Below are 16,589 nucleotides of genomic sequence, written 5' to 3' on the forward strand. Positions count from 1 at the left end.
CTTTGCGACAGCCGCACCGACGACCCCGCCCTCGCCGAGGCGGGCGACACCTTGAAGTGTTCGCTTTACGGCAAGAGGAGGACGGCGGGGGGGGGTGGTCTTCCCTTCGAGTTCGCACGCTTTGGAGCGGGGTGAGCGGCGTCCGTAGGATTCGGAGACGGGAGCCGGTAGCTTTATAAATGAAAACCTCTGCCCTGCGCACCACCGAGCTCGGCTATGTTTCGCGACACTGTCGCAACCCCTCCACTTTGTATCACACCTCTCGTGAGAGGCAAAGCGGGCCGACTTTTGGGGGTGGGGGAATGGGATAAAAGAGCTCGCGATATTTCTAAATAAGCCCACCTTGAACTCCAATCCAGACAAACCCTTAAATCTTAACGCCACGGATAGAGGCCCCGTGAAACCCCGGCAGGTGGTTTCCAGTAACGGCGCTGACGGTCTTCCCCCAAAACCCCCGTGCTGTGAACAAGCTCCTAGCCCAACTCTTCGAGCTCGCGCCGAGGTGGGAAGACTGTGACGTCACAAACGGGGGTTCTCGCCCCGTGACCAGGACCCCTGGCTGTGATTGGATAATTCGGATGAGGGCGGTGATGGGGAAGAAGGGCGGGAACAAATCCCAGAGACAAAGAAAGCTGGCCTTTGGGTGGGACAGAAAGGGAGGAGCGACCGGAGGGGCCCCTAGCCCGAGGTCCCTATATAAAGCTTGATTCCGGGGCCGCGGCTCTAGGGAGCGGAGCGGAAGGGGACCCGGGCCTCCGCCCGAGCGCCCCCAGCCCGCCGCAGTGGGGGCGGGGCTTCGGGGCGGGGCTATGTGCCGCCAGGGGGCGGGGCGGGGCAGCTGAGAGTGGCCCCCGGGTGGGGCCATGGAAAAGCAGGAGGCTCCGGGGCCTGCTAGCGGCCTCAGTGGGGAATCCCCGGGAGGGGCAGCCAAGGGTGTGCCAGGAGGAATCGGAGGAGTCGAGGCACACGCCGGGCCGCCCTCCGGTGTCGTCCTGTTTCACGGTTCTGGGACCTCCCTGCACTCCGGGGGAGTCGTAACTTGCTGTCCTGGTTGTAGCCGGCCCTCCGGGGGGGCAGCAGTCCTCGGTTCCGGGCCCTACCAGCACCCTGCGAGGGTTGCGGACCTCAGCGCTGGGTCCGGCACATACCCTGACGGATTAAATGCCCCCTTCCCTGGAACCAGTGTATGCGGGACCTGCCGGCCCCGGTCCGGATGTTCTGGGGTGTTCAACTCGGAATGCAGTCCACCGCGCTCCGAGTCAACTCTCTTGCACTCCCACAAACCTTGTGAGGACCGGCCCCGCAGCATCCTAAAAACCAGCACCTCCATCTTGATGCAGAAATCCCCCAGGGCAGAGAAGTAAGGAGTCCAGCTCAGCGGGGACCCGGCGCGGAGCGGGGAGGGAGGGGTTCCGGACACTGACAGGGGCGGAGCTAGGGGAAAGGGGTGGAGTCCTAAGAACTGTGAAGTGTGAGCGGCTGAGGGCAATTGGGTGGGAAATCTGAGGTCCCAGGCCTTGGGGAGAGCAGCAGGTACCAGGTAAATGCTGGTTCCACAGTGCGTGATAATCGTTAGGTGCAACCCCCATCCTCAGGCTCCTCTCCCCCTGACACGACGAGAGGGTACCAGAAAAAGGTTTTGAGTGACTGGAAAAATGAGGGAGGGCTGCCACGAGGAGGTCGCTGAGAGGTTTCCTCCCCCTTTCTTGTGTCCTTCCCCCTACTCCAGGAAGAAGTCCCAGCGGTGGGATGAAATGAATATCCTGGCCACCTACCACCCCGCTGGCAAGGATTATGGATTTATGAAGGTGGATGAGCCCAGCACTCCCTACCACAGGTGCTGAGCCCTCAGCCCAGACCCCTCCCTATTCAAAGGGGGTGGGGGGAGGCAGAGCGGTCTCAGGGCCCGGATACTGCCTGCTGCCCTCAGCTCTCAGCACTGCTCCCTCCCTCCGATGCAGGCTGCAGGACAGTGACGAGGACCCGCCTGGGGCATCATCTCGCTCGGTAACTCCCCAGGCTCTGGCGGAAAGGTGAGAGGCCTGCCAGAGATCAGTAGGGATCTGGGGCCTCTTCCTTCCTCCAACCCTGGGGTCAGAGCCTGTTCTGCTTCTTGGCCGCCAAAATGGGAGGTACTTCAATTCCCATCAGGACTGACCAAGGCCAAGGTGGGGGAGTCAGCCAGCTAGGCCCCATCTACCACCTGGCCTCCTTGTCCTCTCCCCTTTGGCGCCCCCAACTAGTCTCCCTCCCCTTCAGGTTTGCAACAATGGACAATTTCTACCCCAAGGTCCTGCAGTACAGCGATAACAGAAGCTCGGGGTCTTCAGACAGCTTTTCCAAGACACGTGAGATGAGGGGTGGGGGCTGAGTGGAAAGGGGAGGCAGAGTGAACCCTCGGCAGCAGCCTGGTGGGAAAGCCAAGCTCTTACAATGGCCCACAGACTCCAATGATTTTGACAAGCACCGAAAGTCACACTATGATGAAGGAAAGTTCCTCAAAGCTCAGAGAAATCTTCCCTTCAGTAATAACAAGCACAACAACGAGGCCAGCACCAGTACGGGCCGTGGCAGTCGGGGCGCGATGCTGGACCCGGAGCCCAGGCCTGTGGAGAGAGGCTGGACGGGAGGACTGGCCAGAGGAGTCAAAGATGAGATTGGCCTGGTGACCAGGAACCACATCCCAGAAATCAAGGGTTAGCCATGGTGCTTGGGGGGGGGGGGGGCAATGGGAGGTGAGCCCAGGGAAGACAGAGGGCAGCTGGGGTGGGGTCCTCAACACAACTGTCCTCAGGAAGCCCAAGAGAGACGTGGGGGATGGAGAGGTCATTGGGGTTTCCTAACATGGAGGAGGGCATAGAATGGAGATGAGAACCCGGGGCCTGAGCTTCTCCCCTGTGCTGGGGGGGCCATTATGGACACCTGGGGATCCTGGATGCCCTAGGCGGCTGTAAGACTCAGAGTGATTGGGGTGACTCTTCAGATTCCCCTACCTTCAGAAATCGGTCCCCACCTTCAGCCACCATCGTGTTGGACCAGGAGATTGATCTGCAACGCAAGGAGTATTACAGCAAAGGAAGGTACCTCAGGTCCTCTCCCCACCCGGAGCCCGAAGAGGACACAGAAGATGAGCCTGAGCAGCAGGACAGTGAGAGCTGGGCTGGGTCAGCCTGGGGCAGGGGGTGCTGACAACCAACAGAATGATGGGTGCCCCAACCTTGATCCCCTGATCCTTCCAGCCTCCGCAAATTTTAACTGGGTGATTGAGAATCCCATAAGCACTGAAGTCCGTCTGCTGGACCACACAGGAAGCCCTGTCCAGGATCCCTGGACCCCCGAAGAGTCCCTGGCAGGGACAACATCGCAGCCTGGTGAGGGCACCAGGCCGCAATGGCTGGCTCTGTGGCTCTTGGCCAGCTCCCATCCCCCCAACCCCCCTTCTTTGCATACCAGGGTAGATCACCAACAGATGCCAGGAGCGGCCCCAAGCATCCTGGTGTGCAAGGCTCCTATTGTACAGAGAGGAACCGGGGAGGCCCAGAAGGGGCTGGGACCCCCTCCAGCTTGGGACCACCCTCTGGCCCCACGCCTCCTCCCTGATTCCTCTCTGCCACCCACCCCACTCCAGGTGCTGCCCTGTCCTCCAAAGACAGAGCAGAGTCGGGCTGGTGTCAGTGGCTGGTATCCAAGGGGCTCAACTGGCGAAGCCCAGAAAGCTTGGAGAAGGAACCTGGAAGCAGCCCACACTCCCCACACCAAAACCAATGCAGACGTGAGCCTGGGCAGGGGCGAGGGGCGAGGGGCTGCCTGCGCTGGCCAGGGAGGGAGAGGGCCTGAGTGGGTAGGTTCTAGGGAGTTTCAGGGGGACATGGGCCAGATCTCCCACCTGTTACAAGAAAGCCAGTGACCCAGTCCTTTCTCCCTCCAGACAAAACCCTGTGGCTTCGATGGACTCAAGAAGAGGGAAGCAGACAATGGAAAATGTAGCCAGCGGGGATGGGGTGGGGACCAGCCTCTCCCAGCCCTCACCACCCTTGAGGTGGACAATAAAGAGAAGTGCAGGAGTCTGGGTGCTCTGAATCGTTGGCGGAGGATGGGCCTGCTCAGTCACTGAGGACGGGGAGGAGGGAGGGACCTCTGCACACAGGAAACCACAGCGGGCAGAGCAGAGAAGAAAGCTTGGAGCAGCCTGGGGGCCTGGACTCAGCAAGGGCCCTCCGAGGCCCAGAAGGCCCGGCTGCAGCAGGTGACAGCGACTGGCGTGGCTCGACCAACCCTAAATGTACCAGTAGCATCTTTCATTCTTCCAACCCTGGGGGTGGGGGCGGTCATCATGCCCACCTTCCAGATGAAGTACCTGAGGAATCCGTGAGCTTGCCCAGGGTCCCATAATCTCCAAGAGACAGAATCAGGACTTGAGCCTATATCTGCCACTCCTCCTGCCCCCAAAGGAGAAAGAAGCAGAGGGACTAGGGCTCCCAGGAGGAAGGGGACAGCTGAGTCTCAGTGGGCGGGGCTGCGGCTTCTGGGCCTGGCCCCGCCTCTGCCCCTCCCAGCACTGCCAGCAAGTGTGGGGTGAGAGCTCCTCCTGGGACACCCCTTACCCTTCGGGAAGGAATTGAGCCCCCCCCAGGCTCTTCCCCGGGAGAGGACCCCCTCCTCCTCATCATCAACCCCTCCTGGGGCAGGGAGCACCTCCATCCGCACCCCCGCCCCCGTCTGGCCCCGAGACAGACAAGCTGAGATGACCATCAAGCTGGATTTCGAGGAGTGTCTCAAGGACTCACCCCGCTTCCGGTAAGTGTGCACAGGTCTGGGGGGCACAGGGTGTGAGGTCCGACCCGCCTGCCCCAACACACACACACAGCACGCACACAACATACAACCTTCCCCAGGCCAGATGTCCTCCCGGGGAGTAAGTTCACAAAGGGGCAAGATCAAGCTTATGGGCCAGCACCTCTGCGATGCAACCCCGGGCTCTGATGCTCTCCACCCCCTTTCCCGGCAGACGGGGCTGCTCCAGCCCCTCTCCCCCCCCCCCCACGGAGCTGACACTCCCTTCTCCCGCTCCTGGGGACCCCTGCCCCTCCCCCAGCACCTGCTGGGGCGGTTAGCAACTTCCTGCCCTGACCACATCCACCCTCCTTCTACCCTTCCTGCTCGGGCCTGGGCCCTACTAGCTCCCACCCTGAGCAGAGGGAGGGAGCAGAAGAGGGCGGGTGGTCAGGTCCTCTTCACCCATCAGCTTTTGCTGTCTGTCCCCTTACCCACTAACCCCAACCCTGACCCTCCTGGGGTGGGTGGACTGGCTGGACCCGAGCTCTGTTCCTGTGACCCCATCCCTCTTTTCCCAGAGCCTCCATCGAGCTGGTGGAAGCAGAGGTGTCGGAGCTGGAGACCCGGCTGGAAAAGGTGACATGGAGAGGTGACCCAGGGTGGCATTAAGATGAGAGGGGCAGGGCCAGGGAGAACATTGGAGACCCTGGATGAGTTCTAGGCGTTGTTGAATGCCAACCGTGTGGGGTGAATACTCTGGGGGCTAAGAGAAGGAAGTGGGGGCTCCGTACCCTCAAGGAGCACAGGGTCTTGGAAGACCAGACTCCCTGTGGGCTTCCTGGGTCAGCTCTGAGCCCAGCCTTATGCTGGGCCCTGGGCCTCCAGGGACAGCAAGACGGTTCTGCCCCCAGGGAGCCCACAGACGGCCTTGGGGAGATAAACCAGTGAGACACTTAAACCCGAGACAGGAAGGCCCTCCCTGGCCACTCTTCATAAAATGTGCACACTCCCTGCCCCCCCTCGGCTTGATCTTTCTCTATAGCGTTCACCGCACTCTCACGTGGGATGTCTTTATTTGCCGCATTCGCGTTCTGCTGTCGTCTAAGGAGTTACTGCAAACATAGTGACTGGACCCAACACACGCCTGTTAGCAGTGCGTGAGGCTCAGGCGGCGGGCGCTGCCCCGCTGGTCCTCTGCTCACGGGCTCAGGGGTTGCAGTCCCACCTGAGGCTCAGGGCTCCCCTCCAAGCTTGTGGGGGCGTTGGCAGACTCTCCAGCTCCTTGCTGTGGCAGCACTGAGACCCCCATCTGCTCACGGCTGCCCACGGTCCCCTGCCATGTGGCCCTGGGCAGCTTACTTCATGGTGGCTTGCTTCTTCAAGGCCCGCAGGAGGGTCTTTCTAGCGAGTCCTGCCAACGTGGCATCAATTTACATCGAAACACGGCTACAGGAGCCGTGTGGCTGACCCCTCTGCCCCATGGCATGTCCCGCTGATCGTGGGAGCACCGTCTTGTGGCCTTGGCCGTATTCTGTTGGGTAGGATCAAGTCACGTGTCTTACGCTGGGGAGGAGGGGTGATGCAAGGGAGGGGACCGTCCAGGGTCACCTGAGAGTGTGTCTGTCACACTTGCCAATTTTTGTTGTTTGTTTTTCCCCCGCTAGAACCTAAGTGCCATGAAGAACTTTTATGTTCTGTTTTTGCTCAATCCCCAGTGCCTATACCAAGTCTGAAAGTTAGCAGACGACCAATTAATAGATACATATTTTTTATATGAACTTTTTTATTTTTTAAATTTCTTTTTATTTTTTTTTTTTAATTTTATTTATTTGGCAGAGATTTATTTGGCAGGCTTCCCGCCGAGCAGAGAGCCCGATGCGGGGCTCGATCCCAGGACCCTGGGACCATGACCTGAGCCGAAGGCAGACGCTTAACGACTGAGCCACCCAGGCGCCCCAAATTTCTTTTTAAAGATTTATTTATTTTAGAAAGAGAGAGCGCACGTGCAAGCAGGGGAGAGGGAGAGAGAATCTCAAGCAGGCTCCCCGCTGAGCATGGTCCCTCTCCTCTCTGCCCCCCACAACATGGGACTCGATCCCTCAACCCTGAGATCATGACCTAAGCCGAAATCAAGAATTGGACATTTAAGTGATTGAGCCACCCAGGCACCCCTAAGCCTTTTTATTTTGAGTTAATTACAGACTTGTGAGAAGTTGCAAAGATGGTGCAGGGAGGTCCCACACACCCATCACTCAGCTTCCCCCAACGGTGGGCTCTTATATAATGCTAGTACATTACCAAAACCAGGAAATTGATGTTGGCACAATACAACGAACCATGTGCAGAACTTACTTGGATTTTATTTGTTTTGCATATACAGTTGACCTTTGAACAACGTGAGGGTTAGCGGCACGGACCCTCCATACTGTTGAAAATTTACATGTAATTCCTGACTCCCCCAAAACTTTACTGATAGCCCACCATTGACCAATAACGTAAACAGTCGATGAACACATATTTCGTGTGGTATATATATTATATACTGTTCGTACAAGAAAGAAAATCATAAGAAAGAGGGACACCGGGCTGGATCAGTCAGTAGAACATGCTCTTGCCTCAGGGTCGTGAATTCAAGCCACATGTTGGGTGGGGCGCCTGGGTGGCTCAGTCAGTGAAGCGTCTGCCTTCAGCTCAGGTCATGATGTCAGGGTCCCAGGATCAAGCCCCATGGTGGGCTCCCTGCTCAGAGGGGGGTCTGCTTCTCCCTCTGCTCCTCCTCCCCACCCCACTTGTGTTCTCTCTCTCTCTCTCTCAAATAAATAAAATCTTAAAAAAAAAAAAAAGCCACATGTTGGATGTAGAGCTTACTTAAAAAAATAATATTTGAAAACAATCATAAGGAAAAAAATACATTTATATACAGTACAGTACTGTACTGTATTTATCGAAAAAATGTCCACTAAGAAGCAGACCAGCGCAGTTCAAACCCATGTTCAAGGTCGACTGTACTCTTTTTTTTCAAAAAGTCTTTGTATATAATTCAATGGCACTTAATCACATGCATAGGTTCTTGTAACCAGCATCACATTCAAAACACAAAAATCCTGGGGTGCCTGGGTGGCTCAATCAACTAAGTGTCCAACTCTTGATTTTGGCTCAGGTCATGACCTCAGGGTTGTGAGATCAAGCCCTGCGTCTACCTCTGCGCTGAGTGTGGAGTCTGCTTAGGATTCTCTCTCTCCCTCTCCCTCTGCCCCTCCACCACTCACGCACGGACTCTCTCAAAAAAAAAAAGAAAAAAAAGGCACAAAACTCCTCTATCACCCCAAGTAACTCTTCTGTGCAACCCTTTATCCTGATACCCTCCCCTGACTTCTCTAACCCATGGCAAGCACTCATCTGTTCTTCTCCAGACTTTTGTCATTTCTAGAATGTTAATATAAGTGAAACCATACAGTATGTGAGCTCTCAAGATTGGCTCTTTCTTTTCCTTCTCTCAGAATATGCCCTTGACATCTGTTCAGGTTGTTACGTATCAGTATGAGCAATTCCTACCGTGGATAGTCCGTTCCTTTGTGTTGCTGAGTGCTATTCCGTTGCATGGATGGACCAGTTTATCCCTAGTTCTGTCTTCTTTTTTTTTTTTTAAGATTTTATTTATCTATTTGACAGAGAGAGAGATAGTGAGAGCAGGAACACAAGCAGGGGGAGTGGGAGAGGGAGAAGCAGGCTTCCCGCCGAGCAGGGAGCCCAATGCGGGGCTCGATCCCAGGACCCCGGGATCATGACCTGAGCCGAAGGCAGACGCTTAACGACTGAGCCACCCGGGCGCCCCTATCCCTAGTTCCGTCTTAAGAAAGCTCACATATGGGGAAAGGGTGGTGGGTAGGGAAAAAAACCAGACACTCAGGGCCCCAGCTGCACCCAGTGAAGTTGTGAGCGTCTGGGTCCTTGTGCCTGATCACAGACAGTTCGTGGGGACATCTGATGAGGCTGGATCGTGGCCGGTTTCCTGACCATTACTGACCCTGTCGGCCACCTTCAAGTCCAGCTCTAGTGTCCTGCGGCCTTCACCAGCCCTCGAAAGTGTCTTTCAGTTCGACAGAAGTTCACTGACGACGCACGGCCCCAGCTTTCTGGGCCCCTGCTGCCCCAGGATTTCCCCACACAACTTCCCGGTGTTGACTCAGGCCAGAGCCAAGCGGTGTCGCCTCAGGGGCAGCGGTTCCCAAACTAGGGCCCGAGGTCAGGAGACCTCACTTCGGTTCCTGGCTCTTCCAGAGGGACCCTCCTCGGGCCAGGTGGAATGGGCCCCCAGAGCACCCTAATGTGCCATCTTTGCCCTGGCCGTGTGGCCAGATGGCTAAGTGATCTTTGTGAGGGGGATGCTTGGGACGACTCCAGACAGGGAAGCACTGTCTAGCCTACCACTAGCCGGGTGGCGCATTTGTGCTGCAAGCCAGACTGCATGAGGATGGGGTGTCCGGGGAGCGCTGGATCCAGGCAGTTGGGGCGTTTGGGAGGGGAAGCTGACACGGGCTTTGGTGAGAGGTCGGGAGGGATTTTCTGCTGGGCACAGAGCAGTGGGAGCAAAGACGCAGAGATGAGAAAGCAGGTGTGTGTTAGAAACCGGGCGCGCCCAGCTGGGCTGCAGAGAAGGGAAGGCGAGGCTGGGAAGGAGGGGCACAGCCCTGCGGAAGGGAGAGCGGGGGGACCAGTGTGGGGGTGCCAGCAGGTAGGTGGTGCACAGCATAACTCCCCGTTGCCCGTTGCGTCTTAGCTCCTCAAGCTGGGGAACGGCCTCCTGGAAAGCGGGCGCCATTACCTGGCTGCTGGCCGCACCTTCGTTGCTGGCATTTGTGACCTGGCCCGCCTGGGTCCACCAGAGCCCATGATGGCGGTATGTAGAGTGGGCTGGGCTCTGGAAGGCAGGGAGCCTCTGGAAGGGGAGGGTCGGCCTGGGGTCTCCAGGTGGGAGCAGGCCTGGGGCTGTGGCCTGAGACAGGCCTGGCAGGCTGGGTGCAGGGGCAGCGGGCCCAGCTGGCCCATGCCTGGTACTCTCTCTCTGCCTCTCCGTGCCCAGGAGTGTCTGGACAAATTCACCGAGAGCCTCAACCACAAGCTGGACAGCCACGCGGTAAGGGGGAGCAGGCGGGACTGGTGGTGGGGAGCAGGGATGTGTGTGGCCTGACCTTCACCTGCCCATTTCTGCTCCCCCCGCCCCCCCCCCAGGAGCTTCTAGATGCAACCCAACACATGCTGCAACAGCAAATCCAAACCCTGGTCAAGGAGTGAGTCGGGAGGGGAACCAGTCCTCTGTCCCTCTTCCCGTCCCCATAGGGGCCCCCCGGAACGGAGGAGCTGTGAGGTGTTGGGGGTTTCTGGTGGCCCGACTGCTGCCCCCCATCCCCGCACGCCCTTGGAGTCCCGACTGGAAGGCCATGCGTGGGCCTCCTCCTGGGACTTCTCTGCAGGGGGCAGGTGGGGGTATCTGGTTCTGCATTACCCCTCCACCACAGGGGTCTCCGGGGTTTCCGAGAAGCTCGCCGGGATTTCTGGAGGGGGGCCGAGAGCCTGGAGGCTGCTCTCATCCACAACGCGGAGGTCCCCAGGCGCCGGGCGCAGGAGGCCGAAGAGGCTGGAGCTGCCTTGAAGACTGCGCGGGCCGGGTACCAGGGGCGAGCCCTGGATTATGCACTGCAGGTGCCCACCCCGACCTGTTCCCCCCCACCAATCCCAGGGCCTCTGGCCCCTAGAGGCTGGAGAGGCCCCTGTGTGCAGTGGGAGGGGGTGCTGTGTTTTCAAGACTGACCTGAGGTCTTTTGGGGGCCCTCAGATCAACGTGATTGAGGACAAGAGGAAGTTTGACATCATGGAGTTTGTGAGTTGCAGTGGTGGTGAGGGCGGGGTGGAGAGGAGCCTGCTGATGGGGGGCAGGAGGGAAGAGGGAAAGACAGAAGGGTCCCCTGTCAGCTCTGCCCCCTGCCCACTTGTTGCCCAGGTTCTGCGTCTGGTGGAGGCCCAGGCTACCCATTTCCAGCAGGGCCACGAGGAGCTGGGCAGGCTGGCCCAGTATCGCAGGGAGCTGGGCGCCCAGGTGGGTCCCCGGTGGCGGGGGGGGACAGATGGTGGAGGGAGGGGAGGGGGCTCTGGGATGTCTGGCCTGGCCTGGTTGGGGGAGGCCGGGGGACATTTGAAATGCCCCCTCCGATACCCAGTTGCACCAGCTGGTCCTGAATTCGGCGCGCGAGAGGAGGGACATGGAGCAGAGACACGTGCTGCTGAAGCAGAAGGTGAGGGAGGGCCTCAGGATGCCGAGGGGCCTGGCGCCTTGGCCTCTGCCCGCTTCAGCTGTCTTTTGACCCTCTTGTGCCCCCAGGAGCTCGGTGGGGAAGAGCCAGAGCCAAGCCTGAAGGAGGGGCCTGGTGGGCTGGTCATGGAAGGCCATCTCTTCAAGCGGGCCAGCAACGCATTTAAGACCTGGAGCAGGTGAGGGGAGGGACCCCAATCGCCCAAACCCGCTCGGGTCAACGTGTTTTGAGCAGTGACAGTGTGCTAAGCAGTGAGAAAAATAGACAAAATCCGCTGCCTCCAGAGAACTTACATCCCATCAGCAAAGACGCCCAGTAAATTCTGTTATGTTGGAAGGGGAGAGTGATGCAGGAGAAACAGGAGAAAGCAGGGGTGCAGAGAGCTGGGGAGGAGCTGCAGTTCTAGATAGGGTGATTGGGGCAGGCTTCATGAGAAGGTGATGCCTTCTGAGTGAAGACTTGAAGGACATCTGGGGGGAGAATGTTCTAGGCAGGAAGAAGAGCCTGCGCCAAAGCCCGGAGGGTCAGAGGGACAGAGGGAGGGAGGAGGACGCAGGGGGAGATGAAGTTGGAGCCAACGGGGCTGTGCCCCACGCACGAGAGGGCCTTGTCGGCTTCCAGGCTTCCGTAGGGACGTAGGAGCCATTGCAGGGGTGGAGCAGGGGGGTCATCTGCTCTGACTCTGCTCCTTCCCATAGGGGATATTTGCACAAATCGGAAAACTGAGCCCCTTCCGTAAGATACTTCCATCTGTCAAAAAAATTGTGGCAAGAGACTCGGGGTGTCTGGCTGGCCCCGTCGGTGGAACCTGGGACTCTTGATCTCCGGGTTGTGGGTTTGAGCTCCACGTGGGTGTAGCGATTACTTTAGGAAAAAACAAAACAAAACAAAACAAAAAAATTATAGCAGGAGACTAATTTTATTGGGAAAAGCATTTTACTGCCATCTGCTGGAAAGTTGTCTTCACAAAGGATCCAATCTGGGTTGTCCAAGGTGTGAGTAGTCCCGCCTTCCGTGTCCTGGCCCCACACAGCCCTGTGCCCTCCGGACAGGATGGGAGGGTCAGCCTGGCTCTCTCAGCACCATCCTTATGGGGCAGAGGGCACAGCCTCTCCGCTGTCCCTGTCCCAGGCCCGTCCCGATGCCACCCATGTCCACACCTCTGTTTCTGCCTCCTCCAGACGCTGGTTCACTATTCAGAGCAACCAACTGGTGTATCAGAAGAAGTACAAGGTAGGCAGGCCGGGTCCCAGATGCTGGGGCCCAGGGACACTCAGCCCTTGCTGCAAGCGGGTGGATGGCTGCCCCTCGCCACCTTCCCTTTCCAGGACCCCGTGACCGTGGTGGTGGATGACCTTCGCCTCTGCACAGTGAAGCTCTGCCCGGACTCAGAGAGGCGGTTTTGCTTTGAGGTCGTGTCCCCCAGCAAGTGAGTGCAGACATCCGACGACGTGTCTGAATCTTTACCAACGGGAAGGCAGGGCCGATCACAAAGCATCTTGGACGCCCCCATGTAGCACCAGGCATTATCCCTTCTGTGGCTGGATTGGGGGGGGCAGTATTACGGGGTGTCCTGGAGGGAGGGGAGAGGGCGATGGGGGATATTAGAAAGATTGGACCAGTTGTTGCCAAATCTCTCTTCAACTGGCGTTCCGTATGTCAGGACAACTGGTACCAGTTGAACAGCATGTCAGCCCACCTACCCTGCCACGTGGCTCCCCAGGCCTCAGACCCCCCACCCCAGCCCTGCTCCCTGCTCCCTGCTCCCGCCCAGGTCCTGCCTCCTGCAGGCTGACTCCGAGCGCCTCCTCCAGCTGTGGGTCAGCGCCGTACAGAGCAGCATCGCCACGGCCTTCAGCCACGCTCGCCTCGATGACAGCCCCCGGGGGCCCGGCCAGGTGCCTGCTCGAGGAGGGTGCAGGGCCAGGCGGCCCAGGGAGGGGAGGCACCCTTCCTCAGGCCTCATGACCACTCTCTGTCTTCCTCTGTCGCCCCCAGGGCTTGGGATACCCGGCCACGAGCTCCTCGGCTACGCTGGGCGGTGGCGGGATGGCCCGGGGCAGGGAGCCCGGCGGAGCTGGGCACGTGGTAGCCCAGGTGCAGGGCGTGGACGGCAATGCGCAGTGCTGTGACTGCCGGGAGCCGGCCCCGGAGTGGGCGAGCATCAACCTGGGCGTCACCCTCTGCATCCAGTGCTCTGGCATCCACAGGTCACTCCCCGCCGCCCGCCACCCACGCAGGGGCCCCGCTCCTTCCCGCTCCTTCCCGCTGGGGGAGGCGGAGGGGCTGGCCCGAGCCCATCGCACAGGCTCCTCCGTCCCACCCTGCCCTGGCTGGCACTGGGCACCATGTCCTGGTCCGGCTGGAGGAGTCTGGGCTTGACTGGAGGTGTGGGGTCTGGGCTCTTGAGGGCAGGGGAGCCCACGAAGAGCAGAGAGAGTGGGGAGGCCCTCCGCCCGAGGGAAACGGCAGTCCCAGAGAAGGGAGGTGGCTGGAGAGGATGAGGCCCGAAAGCTGAACTGTAGGAGAAGGGGACGAGGGAACGGTGAGCAGAGCCAGGCCTCGCGGCCCATGGCCACCACGCTCACCCGTCTGCTGCCTCACGGAGGGCCTGACTCCCATTCTGGCCCGCCAGGAGCCTCGGGGTTCACTTCTCCAAAGTCCGGTCTCTGACCCTTGACTCGTGGGAGCCGGAACTGGTGAAGGTGACTTGGGGTGCCACGATGAGAAGCGGGGGAAGGGGGTGAGTCCAGAGCTGCAGGGCCCCGAGGGCTCAGACCCTCACTTCCCTCCCACCTGTCTATCCCTGCCTGGGCCGCCCGAAGCTTATGTGTGAGCTGGGGAATGTCGTCATCAACCAGATCTATGAGGCCCGCGTGGAGGCCATGGCCGTGAAGAAGCCAGGGCCCAGCTGCTCCCGGTGAGGTTGGGGTAGAGGTGTGGAGGCTGCCTACTTGTGGGGAAGGAAGAGGGTCTGGGACCAGAGGAGGGAAGACGGTCCCCCTCTTCCCTGCCATACTCTGCCAGGCAGGAGAAGGAGGCCTGGATTCATGCCAAATACGTGGAGAAGAAGTTCCTGACCAAGCTTCCTGAGACTCGAGGGCGAAGAGGTGGCCGGGGGCCCCCCAGGGGGCAGCCTCCTGTGCCCCCCAAGCCTTCCATCAGGCCCCAGCCAGGGAGCCTCAGAGCCAGGCCAGGTATAGCATTGCTCGGACATTCACGGAGCCCGGCTGCGTGCCCAGCACTCTGCCAGGCCCGGTGGGGAGGCACAGAGCACGAGGCCCCAGCCTTCCCCTTGCCAGTGTCGGGGGGTGGGGGGCGGACCACACCAGCACTGGTATTTTTTACAAGGCAAGAGTTTCAGGGGTTAAGTGAAGAATGGGAGGGAGCGTAGGGCTGGGGATAGGCAGGGAGGGTCTCAACAGCATGAGAAAGGTCGGGAGTGAGAAGGAGCTCGCCACCCCAGAGGCCTGGGAGGGTGTGAGCTTGGCTGGAGCCCAGGGAACCAGGTAGCTGAGGCTGAGTGTCGGCTCACTTGTGACGTTCTAGGCAGTCCAGGTAGTTGAACAGGAAGAGGTGAATGATGCTGACCATGCCCCATGCCCTAGGGGCCCTGCACACACACCCACACCTCCACCTCCCACGGCAGTCCCCGGAGTCCCGAAGGCCTCCCCGCAACTGAGGAATGACCTAGCCCATTAGAGCATCTGGGGACTGTGCTGAGGATTTTGTACCAGACTCACAGCCGATTCCCTCCACCAGAACCCCCCTCCGATGACCTGGGCAGCCTCCACCCTGGGGCCCTGCTGTTTCGAGCTGCTGGGCAGCCTCCATCCCTCCCCACCATGGCCGATGCCCTCGCCCACGGAGCCGATGTCAACTGGGTCAACGGCAGTCAGGAGAATGCCACTCCGCTGATCCAGGCCACAGCTGCTGTGAGTCTTGCTGACTTCCCCACCCCACCCTTAGGCTCCTTCCCTCTGATCCCTACTCTGACTTGGGGCCCAGCTCTTATCCCTCCTCCCACCCTGTTAGGAAGGATACCTGAGAGAGACTGTTGCTAAGGGTGTGTATGATTTGGAAGCAGACAGCCTGGGTTTGAATCCAAGCTCTCACCACTCACGGTTGTGAACCTCTCTGTGTGCGTCAGTTTGCTCATCTGTAAAATAGGGATAACACACCTCATGAGGTTGTACTGTGGACCTAACGTGAGAATACAGCTAAAGAGCTAGAGCGGAGCGTGACACAGCCATATCCCAGCCCCTGGACTGACCCCATCCTAAAACATCTCTGGTCTGCTTCTAAAGATGCCACTTTCTCTCCCGTTCTCAACCCCTCCATGCAGAATTCTCTTCTGGCCTGTGAGTTTCTCCTCCAGAACGGGGCAAACGTGAACCAGGCGGACAACCACGGCCGGGGGCCGCTCCACCATGCAACCATTCTGGGCCACACGGGGTAGGGTAGGGGCGGGCAAGGAGGATGGCTGCGGGAAAGAAGGGCGCGGATGGGGTGAGTGGCCGGCTGAACCTGGCTATCCTTTTCAGGCTGGCCTGCCTGTTCCTGAAACGGGGGGCCGATCTGGGAGCTCGGGACTCTGAAGGCAAAGACCCTCTGACGATCGCCATGGAAACGGCCAACGCTGACATCGTCACCCTGTGAGGATGCCCGGGGGCGGGGCTAGCGCTTGCCCTACCCACCTGGGGCGGAGCCAACGCCGGGACCCGCGTGTGGGCGGAGCTTGGGGAGCAGCGGGCCTGCTCTGGGACCTGGCCGGAGAAGGGCTGTTCCGAGTGCAGACTGGGGCGTGGAGTAGGAAGGGGGGCGGGTAGGGTCCACGGATGGTGAGTTCGTCCCGAGTGAGGGGCTTCGTGGCTCTTGAGCGTCTTTAAGCAGTGGACCCCGGGGGAGCAGGTGAATTTAACCACCCCAGCTCAGAGGATGGGGGGTTGGGGTGGGGGCAGTCAAGAGAAAGTCATTCGGGCCTTAATTCCTTCCCCTTCAGGCTACGCTTGGCAAAGATGAGAGAGGTCGAAGCGGCCCAGGGCCAGGCAGGTAAAGTTCCTCCCGCCCGCCGCACACTGTCCTTCTGGGCTTCTGGCCCCTGCGGACCTTCCCCGTGGCGCCCGGCTGCATTGATTAATTCCATTGCTTATTCCACAAACATGCACTGGGCGCATGTGAGGGCGCACGTCCTCGGAACCCCGCGAAGAACGGGCGAGCCAGCGCGCTCCGGCCCGGCCCGCCGGGCGCCCGCCCAGCCCTGCCTCCCTCCCTCCTCAGGAGACGAGACGTATCTGGACATCTTCCGCGACTTCTCGCTCATGGCGTCGGACGACCCGGAGAAGCTGAGCCGGCGCAGTCACGACCTCCACACGCTTTGATCCCAGGCCTCCGCGGTCCCGCGCCCCCGGCCCCCCTCTCCCCCCACCCCCGCCGGCCCCTGGGCCATTAAAGCCTCTGTGCTGTGCGCTTCCCATCGTGGTTCCTCTGCAGGGCGCCACC

At 59.7% G+C, this 16,589-nt stretch overlaps 2 protein-coding genes across 3 annotated transcripts; both read left to right on the forward strand.

Moving 5' to 3' along the window:
- Positions 1 to 77: 77 nt before the first annotated feature.
- Positions 78 to 4,064, forward strand: LOC118519079 (uncharacterized). 2 transcript variants are annotated; one of them, XM_078067841.1, is made up of 9 exons: positions 78 to 1,360; positions 1,730 to 1,837; positions 1,962 to 2,033; positions 2,260 to 2,348; positions 2,445 to 2,696; positions 2,984 to 3,148; positions 3,240 to 3,371; positions 3,629 to 3,772; positions 3,929 to 4,064. In XM_078067841.1, exons 1-9 carry the CDS (start codon positions 864 to 866, stop codon positions 3,985 to 3,987), a joined length of 1,518 nt encoding a protein of 505 aa, XP_077923967.1. In that variant the 5' UTR covers positions 78 to 863; the 3' UTR covers positions 3,988 to 4,064. The 2 variants fall into 2 exon arrangements, with proteins under 2 accessions (XP_077923967.1, XP_077923966.1); XM_078067840.1 differs by having other exon boundaries at positions 3,000 to 3,371.
- Positions 4,065 to 4,557: 493 nt separating this feature from the next.
- ACAP1 (ArfGAP with coiled-coil, ankyrin repeat and PH domains 1) lies at positions 4,558 to 16,561 on the forward strand. Its single transcript, XM_036066298.2, has 22 exons — positions 4,558 to 4,797; positions 5,355 to 5,412; positions 9,557 to 9,676; positions 9,860 to 9,913; positions 10,009 to 10,067; positions 10,296 to 10,479; positions 10,613 to 10,657; positions 10,778 to 10,873; positions 10,995 to 11,069; positions 11,156 to 11,265; positions 12,269 to 12,320; positions 12,416 to 12,516; positions 12,862 to 12,985; positions 13,086 to 13,297; positions 13,723 to 13,792; positions 13,913 to 14,007; positions 14,115 to 14,284; positions 14,850 to 15,022; positions 15,433 to 15,542; positions 15,632 to 15,742; positions 16,090 to 16,139; positions 16,368 to 16,561. The coding sequence occupies exons 1-22, from the start codon at positions 4,745 to 4,747 to the stop codon at positions 16,466 to 16,468; spliced, it is 2,223 nt and encodes a 740-aa protein (XP_035922191.2). The 5' UTR covers positions 4,558 to 4,744; the 3' UTR covers positions 16,469 to 16,561.
- Positions 16,562 to 16,589: the final 28 nt, after the last annotated feature.

The sequence above is a fragment of the Halichoerus grypus genome, chromosome 2 (genome assembly GCF_964656455.1).
Source record: "Halichoerus grypus chromosome 2, mHalGry1.hap1.1, whole genome shotgun sequence".
Lineage (NCBI taxonomy): Eukaryota > Metazoa > Chordata > Mammalia > Carnivora > Phocidae > Halichoerus > Halichoerus grypus.

Coding starts and splice junctions, on each gene's coding strand:
- LOC118519079 (XM_078067840.1), top strand. CDS start 864: ATGGAAAAGCAGGAGGCTCCGGGGCCTGCTAGCGGCCTCAGTGGGGAA. Junction 1,361..1,729: donor AAATCCCCCAGGGCAGAGAA/GTAAGGAGTCCA, acceptor CCCCTACTCCAG/GAAGAAGTCCCAGCGGTGGG. Junction 1,838..1,961: donor CCCAGCACTCCCTACCACAG/GTGCTGAGCCCT, acceptor CCTCCGATGCAG/GCTGCAGGACAGTGACGAGG.
- ACAP1 (XM_036066298.2), top strand. CDS start 4,745: ATGACCATCAAGCTGGATTTCGAGGAGTGTCTCAAGGACTCACCCCGC. Junction 13,793..13,912: donor GGGAGCCGGAACTGGTGAAG/GTGACTTGGGGT, acceptor GGCCGCCCGAAG/CTTATGTGTGAGCTGGGGAA. Junction 14,008..14,114: donor CCAGGGCCCAGCTGCTCCCG/GTGAGGTTGGGG, acceptor ATACTCTGCCAG/GCAGGAGAAGGAGGCCTGGA.